Genomic DNA, 14,530 nt, shown 5'->3' on the forward strand with positions numbered 1-14,530 from the left:
TATGAAAAAATGCTCAACATCCCTAATCATCAGAGAAATGCAAATCAAAACCACAATGAGATATCACTTAACCCCAGTGAGAATGGCCTTTATCAAAAAATCCCAAAACAACACATGTTGGCATGGATGTGGAGAGACAGGAACACTCATACACTGCTGGTGGGACTGCAAACTAGTGCAACCCCTGTGCAAAGCATTATGGAGGTATCTTAAACAGATTCAAGTAGACCTGCCATTTGATCCAGCAATCCCATTACTGGGCATATACCCAAAGGAAAAAAGGTCATTCTGTAACAAAGACACATGTATCCAAATGTTTATAGCAGCACAATTCACAATCACAAAGATGTGGAAACAACCCAAATGCCCATCAATACATGATTGGATTAGTAAGCTGTGGTATATGTATACCATGGAATATTACTCAGCTATAAGAAATAATGAAGATATGACATCTCTATGGTTCTCCTGGAGAGAGTTGGAGCCCATTATATTAAGAGAAGTATCCCAAGAATGGAAAAACAAGCATCACATGTACTCACCAGTAAATTGGTTTCCCTGATCATCACCTAAATACACATCTGGGAATGACACCAATTGGATATCAGACTGAGGTGGGGGGTGGGGGAGGGGATGGGTGTATGACTACACAATGAGTGCATTGCGCACCGTTTGGGGAATGGTCACGCTTGAAGGTGCTGACTCGGGAAGGGGGGGTGGGGAAGGGAGGGATATATACCTACATGATGGGTGCAACGCACACTATCTGGGGAACAGACACGCCTGAAGCTCTGACTTGGGGGGAAAGGCGGTACATGGGCAACGTATGTAACCTGCAATTCTGTATCCCCCATAACAATAAGATGAAATAAAAAAAAAATGAGATAGGTTATGTCACATAAATATTTACTTGCTGAATCTCAAACATTTCTCTTGATTTATCAGCAAGTAGAATAAATAAGATATTGTTACAGGATGCTTAAATACCTGATTGTTACAATGTTATTATCTAAAGCTTCCATTCTTGTCACTGATTCAGAAGTTTCTGTTTCATATCCCTTGCAATTTTCCCCATCTCTGTGATTGTAAAAGATTACTCTTAGTTTCTGTATTAGCTTCTAATACAATGTTCCTGAATTTTTCTAAAATGGATCTTGACATCAGAATCTTAAAATAATTGTGCTAATTTTAAAATCTGAAAAACAATTTAATGGCCATTTTAGAGTATGTGGTTAATTTTATTATAGTATAATTAATATTTATTTCTCCTATGCCTCACAATTAAAGAATGACAATTTTATCAGTAAGCTTATTTAAGCCTTACATTCTCAAATGGTTAATGAAGCTCACTAAAGATCTATCAGCTCATCTGGGATGTCTCTGAAGCTTTGCCTCTGTGAATTGAAACATGTCCCAAGTAATGTGATTTAAAATCAAATAATCTAGATATTTAAAACTTGAATTCAGAAACAACAGTTTAAGTACTTACCTTACAATATCTCCTTCAAGAGCAATCACTCTCTTAATAATCTTCTGCTCTGGGTTTTTGGGAGACCTAGAACAATAAGATAAAGTTATCCAATTAGTTATGCCTCTGTTACTTTAAGAAAATAAAAAGAAATGCTATAACAAAGTTGGCTATATTAAAGTTATTACAGGCTGGTAATCCTTGCACTTTAGAAGGCTGAGGTGGGAGGATTAGGGAGGCCACGAAGGAGTTCAAGACCAGTCTGAGGCCGGGCGCGGTGGCTCACGCCTGTAATCCTAGCACTCTGGGAGGCTGAGGTGGGCGGATCGTTTGAGCTCAGGAGTTCGAGAACAGCCTGAGCAAGAGCGAGACCCCATCTCTACTAAAAATAGAAAGAAATTATATGGACAGCTAAAAATATATATAGAAAAAATTAGCCGGGCATGGTGGTGCATGCCTGTAGTCCCAGCCACTCGGGAGGCTGAGACAGGAGGATCGCTCGAGCCCAGGAGTTTGAGGTTGCTGTGAGCTAGGCTGACGCCACGGCACTCACTCTAGCCTGGGCAACAGAGTGAGACTCTGTCTCAAAAAAAAAAAAAAAAAAAGACCAGTCTGAGAAACGTTGTAAGACCCCATCTCTATAAAACATTAAAAAAAAATTAGCCAGGCTTTGTGGCATACACCTGCAGTCCTAGCTACTGGGTAGGCTAAGGCAAGGGGATCACTTGAGCCCAGGAGTTTGAGGTTGCTGTGAACTATGATGATGTCACTGTACTCCAGTGTGGGTGACAGAGTGAGACCTCGTCTCATTCATAAATAAATATGTAAGTAAGTCATTACAGAATCCCTTGTACCCATGACATGACATCAATTCTACTTAGGTCCCAAGAGAATGACATGACTATTGAAGTAATTTTCATTTTAAACTTCTGGGGGGAAAGAATCAACGCTGAAACTTCACAAAAATAAAAAAAAACAGCAGTAAAAACATTTTACTGTTCGGGAATAAAGTTTATTATTAATCTATTACTGTTATTAAAGATAAGTACTTATAGGAAAGAGAATTCATATGTAAGAAAATGATTATACATTTCTTTAAGATGATTATATACTATAGTTTTTAATTTCATTTAAAATTAACAGAAACATTTTATTTAAATCTTCACCAAAAAAAATACTGAAGATGAGAAGCATTTGTTAATGAAGAATTAGAGAATTCTTTTAAACTACATTTAAAAGTCATTTGATGATTATAATATACAGATATTCAGACTGTTAAAATAGGGTTACCGACAGTTAAAAGAATTTGACAGTTTTGATATACTTAATGCAGATATCATTTATTTTATGCTACTTAAAGTAATGCTATTTACTTTAAATAAATCCCTGCCTTTCCTGGTATGTATACTCTGTGTAGTTCCTTTCTGCATTGTAGTAGGACTGATCCGTGAGGTCAAGAGAGCATGGTATAAACTTTTGAGATTATGTTATAAAACAGAATTACACTTCCATCTTTGGGTCTTCCTCTTATTCTGCCTCTCTCCCTCTCTTGCGTCCTTCCTTGTTCCTCTTTCTTTCTCAAGACCCTCTCCTGGATCACCCACTCTAGGAGAATTCATGTCTATTCTGAGCAGCCGAAAGGAGAGAGACTCATGTGGTAAGCAACAAATGTCTAGTAACAGTCATGTAAGAGAGCTTAGAAGTAGAATCTTCGTACAAAATCCTCTTGCTGAATTGACTCCTTTGTTATTATATACTGGCCTTCTTTGTCTCTTGTTACAGTTTTTGTATTAAAGCCTATTTTATCTAAGACAGCTACTCTTGCTCTTTGTTGGTTTCTATTTGCAAGGAGTATCTTTCTCCATCTCTTCACTTTCAGTATACGTGTGTCTTTGTAAGTGAGTTTCTTATAGGCAGGATTTTTTGAGTCTTGTTTTTTAATCCATTTAGCCACTTTATATCTTTTAATTAGAGAATTTAGTCCATTTACATTTAAAGTTATTATTGATAGGTAAGAAATTACTACTGTCATTTTGTTCCCTGTATTCTAGTTGTTTTTGTAAATCATCTGCTCCTTTCTTCCTTTCTTACTATCTTCCTTTGTGGTTAAGTGATTATCTATAGCAGAGGACCAAAATGTATAAAGCAAATATTAACAGATCTAAAGATAGAAACAGATGGCAATACGATAATGGTAGGGAACTTCTATACCCAACATCCTGCAATGGACAGATCATCCAGGCAAAAATCAACAAAAAAACACCAAAGTTAAACTATACTCTAGACTAAATGGACCTACCACACATTTATAGAACATTTAATCCAACTGCTGTGGAATATACATCTTATCATCATCACATGGAACATTCTCCAGGATACACAAAATATTAGGTCAAAAAACAAGTCTCACCAAATTCAAAAAAATCAAAATCATATCAAGTATCTTCTTTAACCCCAACAGAATAAAACCAGAAATCAATAACAAAAGGAATTTTGGAAACTATACAAATACAAGGAAATTAAGCCACATGCTCCTGAACAAACAATGAATTAAAGAACAAATTAAGAAACTAAAAAATTTCTTGAAACAAATAAAAATGGAAACACAACACACTAGTACTTATAGAATACAGTAAAAGCAGTACAAAAGGAAATTTTTACAGCAATGAACATCTATATAAAAAAACAGACTTCAAGTAGCCTAAAAATGCACTTCAAGGAAGCAGAAAAGTAAGAATAAAGCAAACCCAAATTAATAGAAAAAATAAATAATAAAGAGCACAGATAAATGACAGAGACAAAAAATTGCAGAAGATCAACATAACAAAAAGTTATTTTTATCACCTAAATACACATCTGGGAACGGCACCAATCGGATATCAGACTGAGGTGGGGGTGGGGGGAGGGGATGGGTGTATGCCTACATAATGAGTGCATTGCGCACTGTTTGGGGAATGGTCACTCTTGAAGGTGCTGACCCGGGAAGAGGGGGTTGGGGAAGGGAGGGATATATACCTACATGATGGGTGTAACGTGCACTGTCTGGGGAACAGACACGCCTGGAGCTTTGACTTGGGGGGAAAGGCGGTACATGGGCAACGTATGTAACCTGCAATTCTGTATCCCCCATAATAATAAGATGAAATAAATAAAAAAAAGATAAAATTGACAAAACTTTAGCATAAATTAACTAAAAAAGAGAGAAAGAAACCCAAATAAATAAAATCAAAGATGAAAATGGAAATTAAATCCAATAGCATTAGACTGGTAATTTGTGATCTTTCTGGCTTTGATGTTAGCATTTAAGGCTATGAACTTTCCCCTTAGCACTGGTTTTTCTGTATCCCATAGATTTTGGAAGCTTTTGTACCCTTTATCATTCAACTTGAATTTTTTTTTAATTTCCATCTTGATTTTGTCAATAATCCAAGGATTCTTCAGCAGCAGATTGTTTAATTTCCATATATTTGTGTCATTGAAAATTCCTCTTGGAATTGATTTATTGTTTTATTCCATTGTGGTCTGAGAAGATACATACAACTTCAGTTTTTCTAAATTTGCTAAGACTTGTTTTGTGGCCTAACATATGATCTATCTTGGAAAACGTTCCATGTACTCATGAGAAGAATGTATACTCTTAAGTTTTGGGTAGAATATGCTATAAATGTTTGTTAGGTCCATTTATTCTAGAGTCCTATTCAAGCCCTGTCTTACAGTATAGACCTATACTGAAATGTTTATTGCAGCACAATTCATAATTGCAATGATGTGGAATCAACCTAAATGTGAGGGGTGTGTGTCTGTGTGTGTGTGTGGCATATTACTCAGCCATAAAAAGGAATGAAATAATGTCATTTGCAATAAGTTGGATGGAACTGAAGAACATTACCTAGTGAAGTACCTCAGGAATTGAAAAATAAACACCACGTGTTCTCACTAATAAGTGGGGGTTAAATAGTGGGTACACATGGACATAAACTGTTGTAAAGGACATTGGAAACTGAGAAGGGGGAAGGATGGGAGAGTGTGAGGCATAAAAACTTACCTATTGGGTACAATGTTAATATTATGGTAACAGGCACACTAAAAGCCCTGACTTTAGCATTATACAATGCAGTCATGTAACGAGAACACTTGTACACCCTACTATTTTAAAATAAAAATTATTAAAAAATAAATATAAATTAAATGAAGTGTGTGCATGCAAAAATACATAAATAAATAAGTAAACAAACAAACAACACATTAAAAAGATCATTCACTATAATCAAGTGGGATTCATCCCAGGGATGCAAGGATGGTTCAACATAAACCAATAAATTAATGTGATATACCAAATCAACAGAATCAAGGACCAAAATCCATATGATCATTTCAACAGATGGTGAAAAACACTAGATGAAATTCAACATGCCTTCAAGATAACAAAACAAAACAAAAACTCTCAATGAATTGGGCACAGAATGAACATACCTCAACATGATAAACGCCATATATAACAAACCCACAGCTCATATCATACTGAACAGGGAAAAACTGAAAGCCTTTCCACTAAGATGTGGAACAAGACAAGAATGCCCACTTTTACTACCTCTATTCAACATAATACTGGAATGCCTAGCCAGAGAAATTAGGCAAGAGAAAGGAATAAAGGGTATCCAAATTGGAAACGAGGAAGTCAAATTATCCTTGTTTGCAAACATCATGACCTTATATTTAGAAAAACCTAAAGACTCCATTAAAAAACACTTAGAATTATCAATAAACTCATTAAAGTTGCAGGATATACCAATATATAAAAATCAGTAGCATTTCTATATACCAATAATGAACTAGCTAAAAAAGAAATCAGGAAAGCAATCTCATTTACAATAGCTACCAAAAAAAAAAAAAAATGCCTAGTAATAAATTTAACCAAAGAATTGAAAATCTCTATAATGAAAACGGTATAATGGTGATGAAAGAAATTGAAGAGAAAACAAAACATAAATAGATACCTCATGTTCATGGATTGGAAGAATTAATATTTGCCAAAAATCCCTATATGACCCAAAGTGATCCACACATTCAATGAAATTCCTATCAAAATACCAAAGACATTCTTCACAGAGATAGAAAAAAAAAATCCTCAAATTCATATGGAACCACAAAATACCCTAAGTAGCTAAAGCAATCCCAAGCAAAAAGAACAAAGCTGGAGGTATCAGACTACCTAATTTCAAATTATACTACAAAGCCATAGTAACCAAAACAGCATGGCATTGGCATTCAAAGAGTCACACAGACCAATGGAACAGAATGGGGGAACCCAGAATTAAATCCATTCATGTACAGCCAACTCAATTTGGACAAAAATGCCAAGAACATACACTGGGGAAAGGATAGTCTCTTTAATAAATGGTGCTGGAAAAACTGGATATCATTATGCAGAAGAATGAAACTAGATCCCCATCTTTCATCACACATAAAAATCAACTCAAAAAAGTTTAAAGATTTAAATGTAAGACCTGAAAGTATGAAACTACTAAAGTAAAACATCGGGGAACCACTACAGGACATTGGTCTGGGCAAAGAGTTTTTTTAAGACCTTAAAAGCACTGGCAAAAAAGCAAAAACAGACCAACAGGACTACATCATGCTAAAAAGCTTCTGCACAGCAGATCCTTCAGTTGCAGCCAGAGACTGCCTCTCTGGTCAACAGTTAGACTACAAATTCACCAGAGACCCTGAGCCAGAACCTCCCAGCTAAGCTGCTTCTGGTTTCCTGATCCTTAGAAAATATGTGAGATAATAAATATTTGTTGTTTTAAACTGCTAGTTATTGGGATGATTTGTTATGCAGCAATGGATAATCCTATCATAATATGGTCACTTTCCTACAAGTAACATTTTAAGTCTTTTGATTTTACAGACCCATTTCAAGGAACATCTCATAATTACATAAATGATTATTTAATATGCATTTGAAAATCATAGACAAAAATATTTTCAATTCAAGTCATATTTTGAATTGAACTGCTTTTAAAAGGAATGAGGCCGGGCGCGGTGGCTCACACCTGTAATCCTAGCACTCTGGGAGGCTGAGGCAGGTGGATGGCTTGAGGTCAGGAGTTCGAGACCAGCCTTAGCAAGAGCGAGACCCCTTCTCTACTAAAAATAGAAAGAAATTATCTGGCCAACTAAAAATATCTATACAAAAAATTAGCCGGGCATGGTGGCACATGCCTATAGTCCCAGCTACTCGGGAGGCTGAGGCAGAAGGATTGCTTGAGCCCAGGAGTTTGAGGTTGCTGTGAGCTAGGCTGACGCCAAGGCACTCACTCTATCCCGGGCAACAAAGTGAGACTCTGTCTAAAAAAAAAAAAAAAGAAAAAGGAATGAAAATGTACCAGAACTGAAAAGATTAAATACATTCAAAATGTATACTTTGAAAAAAAAAAAAAACAAGCAGTTTCAATCAGATTTATATTTCAAGCATATCTTGCAGAGAAAATGAAATCATGTCAACTAGTTGCATCTACTTGTGATAATTAGTTTCACAGTTTTCCACTAATTTACTGATACTCTTTATTTTAAAAGAAAATTTGATCTGAGTTTTACTGTCCTCTCCCCTTCACTAAAATGAATACACATTATATTTCCACAATTTTAATGTCATTAATGTACAAGTAGAGTGAGAGGTCTAGGCACATTAAAGCTGATGGAATTTGGGTCCTCTGTGCAGCATTACTTATAGACCTTTTAGAAAACACCCCCCCACACACACATCTCTCTGTTTAGATAAGTAGAAGTACATAAAACACTATTCAGCCTCAGTGGTCACCAATTAAGTTTGAATAGTAAAACAATGAGATTTTAAAACATTTTCTTACCATATTGACAAAGATGTATTACTAATAATAAAAATAAACTGTCACTGAGGGTTTAGGGACATGGATACTCTATATGTAAACTATGAGGTCATGTAACATGCCTCTTGCTAAGGCAGTGTCAAGATTTTATATTCTTTTTAACATGACCATTATACTTATAGGAATTTATCTTAATGAAACGATTGTGGATGTATGCAAAATTTTAGTTATATGAACATAAAAAAATTCAATAAGAGGGGATTGAGTAAATAAATTATAGTCCACCAATATAATGAAATAACTTACAGTCACTAAAAATGTTATAGAAGAATATTCAATGATATGAAAATATCAACAGACTATGTGGACTGAAAATGCTAGTTAGAAAACATTATTGGTATCATGACTTCGCATCTGTTATTACAAAAAGAAAAACGTTCAGCCAATTTTACTGGGAGAAGATTAAGAAGAATCTAAAACAAAGGGGCAAAAAAGTTCTGCGTGTGTTAAAAATTTTCATGCCCAGATTTTTGGTCCAGATTATTGTGACGCCCTTTAGCAGATGACAACTGTTTGTGTCATATGACATTAACTGAGAAGAAATGCTCCAAGACAGGGGTAAGACCTAAACTCATTACCAAGTTTAACCTAATATGAGGTGAGATTAACATTAATGAAATAATATGAAAAGCAACCCCTATTAGCATAAAAAATACTTTATGCCAACAATCTGTAAGCTTTTGAGATGTTTGAAAAGTACTTTACATCTTAAAATAATCTATATTTTAAGATCATGAGGCAAATAGAATATGCAAAGTGAGCTATCTATATAATTAAAGTCTTATGAATTACTACTTCAAACATATCTATAAATTTTAATGTAATATTAAATTCATGAATCCAATCAAATAATTCAAAATAAAAAAAGCTATTACTAACATTAATTCCATTACTGCTTAAAATCTATATCTATATTTTAATCATTAGGCTGTCGAATGCATTACTTTGATGTAAGTGAAGTGGTAGGAGAGTTATTACAGATTTATATCATAAAAGTTATTAAACTTCTCTTTGTCTTAATTTTCTTGGCCACCTAACTCTGAGAAAATGTAAAGAATAGCAAGTGAAGGATTATGCCTTACTTTAGGAACATAATGTATGCTGCCCAACAAATATGCAAATTTGCATTTAAGTTTTTAATTTTAGTGTTTTCCTAATAAGCAACATTTTATAATATTTTTTCTGGGACCTGGGTTTTAAACATTCTATTTTATGCTTCTGATTTAGTTAGATAAGATTTCCCTGAGGCTGGGACAAGGAGCCTAGAATTGGATCTATACTGCATGGGTCTCAGCAGATCTCTGTGGTTTGGTGGAGTATGTCTCTAATCGGAATAGTTGTGCAGGAGAGAGCAGGGTCTAGTGTAGACACAATAGGATTTCCATAACATGATGCTCAGTGTTCTTATTTTGAATTTCACTTCCTATCTCAATATAAATGTTGCAATTTTTATCCACCACCAGCCAAACAGAGCTATGTTTTAGGTCTCATAATCTCTGGTCAGTATTGTCCCAGATTATCATAGAATTAATCTAAGGATTAGAAGTCACCTTAGCCATAGTCTAATATAAACACTGATCACTCAAAAATACCATTGTTTTCCAGACACTAACTATGTTGTAAATATCCCACTGAGGTGTAAATCTTAGTGCCTTACTAATGAGGTAAAAGTAACAATTTATATTCTAGCGATGCCTTTTATCAGGTAGGCTACTTTTCACTGTCCTAAAGGATGACCATGCATTAAATCATGTAACTTTATATCATCATAATTTTAAAAAACATGAATTTTGCTGTTGTTTTAATCAACAAAATAAGAGGTAGAATGAGAAGGCCACTCAACACAGTTATAACAAAATCACATCAAATGATAGCTTCCCTCCTTCTCTTTTAAATTTCAGAAAATGATGCCAGAGTTTAACACAGTGGTTAGAGTTAGAAAAGGCTTAGGAGTATAGCTAGTCCTTTCTCTGCTGCTTTTAATCTTGCGCATTCTCCATGACCTAAGTTTTACACTGGAGAGCACATGATGGTCCTCCTGCGCCCTGAAGATGGATGGACTGGAGCAAAATGGACATGGAGTCTGCTGTGGCTGCCCCATCTCTGCTGTGAGTGAGCTGCTGACTGAAGACGAGCTACATAACCAATCTATGTCTCATTTTCAGGAAGATAAGCTTAGATCCGAGGTCCTAAACCAGAAGCCAGACAATCAAATCTAGCTTGTAGGAAAGTTTTGTGTGGTCCATGTATTTTTTTTTTAATCTTGAGCTGGTCAAGCAAACTGGAGATTTCATATAAACATTCTAATTTCTTATTCCTCTTGAAAAAAAGGGGAGATCTGGCATCCCTAGGCCCACATTCTTACATGAAAAAAAGTCAATTGTCTCTGAGAAGCAGATACTGAGGATTTGCCACAGCCCCACCAGTGACACAGTGTCACAAATATGTAGTGGCTGAGGGCATTTGAGTCTAGAAATCTTCAAGAGTTCTTCTACCTACAGCATCATATAACTAGTGAGAGAACACGTATAAAGGCTCTAGCAGGAATTCTAGCACACAGTAGGCACTCACTAAATTTTAGGCATCCCTTCTTAAAATAAATTCATAAAGGAGAGATGAGTAATTTCATTTTTAGATTCTCTGCACTTACTTCACTGTCAATAGTGTGAAGTTTGTACATACCTGCCCCATTTTTAATGATTCATTTTTGAAATTCAATATGGTTTTATTAATTAATACTCACAAGTAGAAACCTAGGTCAGTATTTCAGCTACCTTTTTCCCTTTGCTGACTTCTCTTTGTATCATGTGAATCTTTTAAACCAAAGAAAGTACAGACTTTTGTTGTTCTTTGGATTCATGCTTGAGATGCTCACAAGTGCAGGGCTTTTAACTTCAGATATACTTTCAGAAAATGATATGTGTATATCCAATCCTTAACAATCACTTTTGCCTTGATATCCCAGAAAATGCTTCAATCCAAGGGCCTCATTATTAGCAAAATGACTTACAGATGAGGTGGTAAGAACCCAGGTTAATGTCTCAAATTTGTCTTATTTTCTAGAAGTGGAAGGGGAGCGTGAGAAAGGCATCATCGGGCTGGGACAGAGGTGGATATGTGTACAGAAAACTTTAACAAGAAGTGAGTAGAATTTCAAACACTGGGGCTTATACAAACTCATTTTTGTGGAGGATGGCTTAGGGAAGGGATGGTTCATCTGCTTTGGCCACTCTCAAAGCATACCCTACCCTAAATCAGGCTGCTGAGGAGCAACAATAGAATCTGTCAGGACACCAGGGAGATTCCAGCCAGGTTTCTCATGACCTCAGAACGCAGCAGCAGGAACAACAACTTTATGGTTCAGATTTACCTTCTACAATCCCTTACACAAGTAAATGCAGTTTAATAGTACTGATAAAACAACAAAAGCATGAACATTAAAGAATTAAACTGTTGCTTATCGACAAAAAAATTTCTTGGTTAAATATAAGAGTTGTTTCACTTTCAGTAACTATGATTAGGAGGTATTTAATAAGCAAATAGTGACAACTGGTCTTATTAGTAAATCAGCCTGGGATTATGTAAAAATCAATTAATTGTGTATTATGAGTCTAACTTCTGTAATTGAAAAGAGCTGCAGTAGTTTTGTAATTGAGTGTTTTTGATTCTGAAAATCAAATGTCTTCATATAACAATGAAAAAAATCTAAGAAATTTAGTATAATCATAACAATGAATCAATTTCCACCAATGTTTATTAACTCAAGCATTTCAAAACATAGAACAATACAATCTTAAGATTTTGAATTACAGTTGTACCTCATTGTCGAGAATAGGTTGTATGTAAATTTATATATATATACACAGAGGGAGAGCATATAACATATGGCACATATGTAATATATGTGTGTATATGTATCCTACCATGCAATATCGAATCATAGTATTTAAAAAAACTCCTTTGATCTATAAAGAAACTCTGGTTATAAAAGTTACATTCCCTGATTTATTTACTGTGTAAAACTGGGTTTTTATATCTTGAATATGCCTAAAGTTGAACATATCTATGGAAATGAAGGAGATAAATACATAAATTTAAATACCAACTTTTTTTAATATAGACTCTCAAAGTGCACACTTTCATACAGAAACAGCACTACTCTGTTCCCAAAGTTGAACATACATTCAGAAGTGTTTGTTCTTCCTGTAGTCAAGCTAAGTTTGAGCCCTCTATCCACCCTATCTCACTGAGTATGCCTTTGCAACAGAATACCATTTAGGGGAGTGGAATAAAACAATTAACTGGTCTTCAAAGGAATAAATCCATCCATCTAGCCTCATAACTCTAATACTTCAATTAAGCTAACCAGCTTTAGACTTAGTTTAAATCAGGTTGGGAAACATACCACGTATTTTCAGTTACCACAAAACACCCTGAAAGAGCAAGCTATTTGTATTTCCTATATGGAAACATATCCATCTCCAACACCATGGCACCAAGAAGGCAGACCAACTGAAATGCAAAATGAGTATCAGTATACAAGAGCTGAAGTCAAGATCTTTAAGCTAAAGCCCATACAAGATGTTAGTAGTATCTGTAGTCACCTGGAGAATGCTATTGGAAGAATGGCTCAAGGGTCAGCCTGTCCCCACCATGGCTCACTCGCCAGTTTGCCCTGACGTCGGGTCCTTGGTAGGGTATGAGATGCCAAGCTTCGGGCAGGGAGTGTCTTAGTAAAAGTGAGGAGAGTGATAACAGAGGCAGTCTTGAGCGTTTCACCTAGAGTACTTTACCTGGAGCACTTCAGGTCACCATATGACACTTTTCAGGATCAGGCAATAGATAATAAAGAGTCACATGGGAATGGGGACATTTCAGTGGTTGCCAGCACTGGGGGGGTGTTAGTGGGTGGACCTTTATAACTGAGAACCAGACAGGCCAACACATCTCTCCATAGATGCCAGCAGGGAGAAGTGTTGACTGAGGTGCAGGCTTCCTCCCCTGATGCCATCACACTGTAAAGTCCCCAGAACTTACATGCTAGTCAGACAAGATGCAGAACCATAATCAGATTTAATTTTCCTTGAATTGCCTCAGAAAGCTCTTAAATTTGCTCTCAATTGTTTGCAATAGGAAACTTAAATTCAGTAATGGCAAAATAAAGTTACTCATTTTTGAATTCCTGATTTTTATGGCCTGAGAATTTGTACCCATTCCATTTTTTTTATTCCACTGCATACATCTGTGGATTAATATGCTCTCTAGTGACCATAGTGACATGCATTATTAATGTTTCAACTGTGCTGCTAGAGTCAAAATTTCCTAGCAAAATTGAGTTAGGTGTCTGTGTGGGGAGAGGTGAAATTCTGCATAATCAGTGATACTATCCTAATTTCTGTAAAATGCTCACTCCCTGGAGAATGTTGACAGTGTGGAGGTTAGAACATAAGTAGAATATGAAGTACCCTGACTCATCTCTGTTCTAACCCTGTTGAACTTATTAATTTTTAAAATACAGTACTATTGTTTTGCAGAAGAGTTCTCAGTTAGGTTCCAATAAAGACACAGAATTTGCTCCCTTGGAAATGTCAACTTTATGCCCCCAATAATAGACTGAGTAGTATTAGCAAATTGTCTCTGGAAAAAAAAAATACATGAGGTTTGGGATTTTACAAAATCAACTGCAACTAGTCACCTCTAAAAATAGCATTATCGTTTACTGGCTTGGCTTGATGGCCATTTATACAGCTCTAGCTGCTAAGTTATCAGAAATTTTTTCCGTATGATTTTTTTTCTGCTATTTATATTATAAGAACTTGTTACTATTATAGTTTATCAATGCTTTAATACTAATGCTAATAAAAATAATACTAAGATTAAATTAAATGTACAATTCCTATTCTTAATGGTATACATATGTTTCTAAGTCTTCTAGTATTACCTGTTTCCTTTCTGCTGGATGAACTACATGGAGCTAGAGAGAGGTGGAGAGAGCTAGAGGGAAGACTTAATTTGGAAAGGATTTTTAGTAGCAGAGAACAAATAAATATCTTTCGGTGAAAGAGGAAAAGTTAAGAACGGCAAAAATTTAGGGGTTAAAAAAATTATGAGAGATTATAAGGGAACTTTGGAGACAATCAAAGTAAAATGG

General features: G+C 35.4%; 1 protein-coding gene across 4 annotated transcripts in view; it reads right to left on the reverse strand.

Annotated features, from left to right (window-relative positions):
* Positions 1-14,530, reverse strand: part of IMMP2L (inner mitochondrial membrane peptidase subunit 2) — an 847,470-nt gene that overhangs the window by 272,053 nt on the left and 560,887 nt on the right. For 3 of the 4 annotated variants that reach the window (XM_069461995.1, XM_069461996.1, XM_069461994.1), the window contains one exon: positions 1,490-1,555. In XM_069461995.1, coding sequence (XP_069318096.1) covers positions 1,490-1,555 — 66 coding nt within the window. Of the gene's footprint in view, positions 1-891; positions 1,078-1,489; positions 1,556-14,530 lie in introns of those variants that run through there. The other variant, XM_069461997.1, reaches the window with a different exon arrangement.

The sequence above is a fragment of the Eulemur rufifrons genome, chromosome 29, assembly GCF_041146395.1.
Source record: "Eulemur rufifrons isolate Redbay chromosome 29, OSU_ERuf_1, whole genome shotgun sequence".
Classification (NCBI taxonomy): Eukaryota; Metazoa; Chordata; class Mammalia; order Primates; family Lemuridae; genus Eulemur; species Eulemur rufifrons.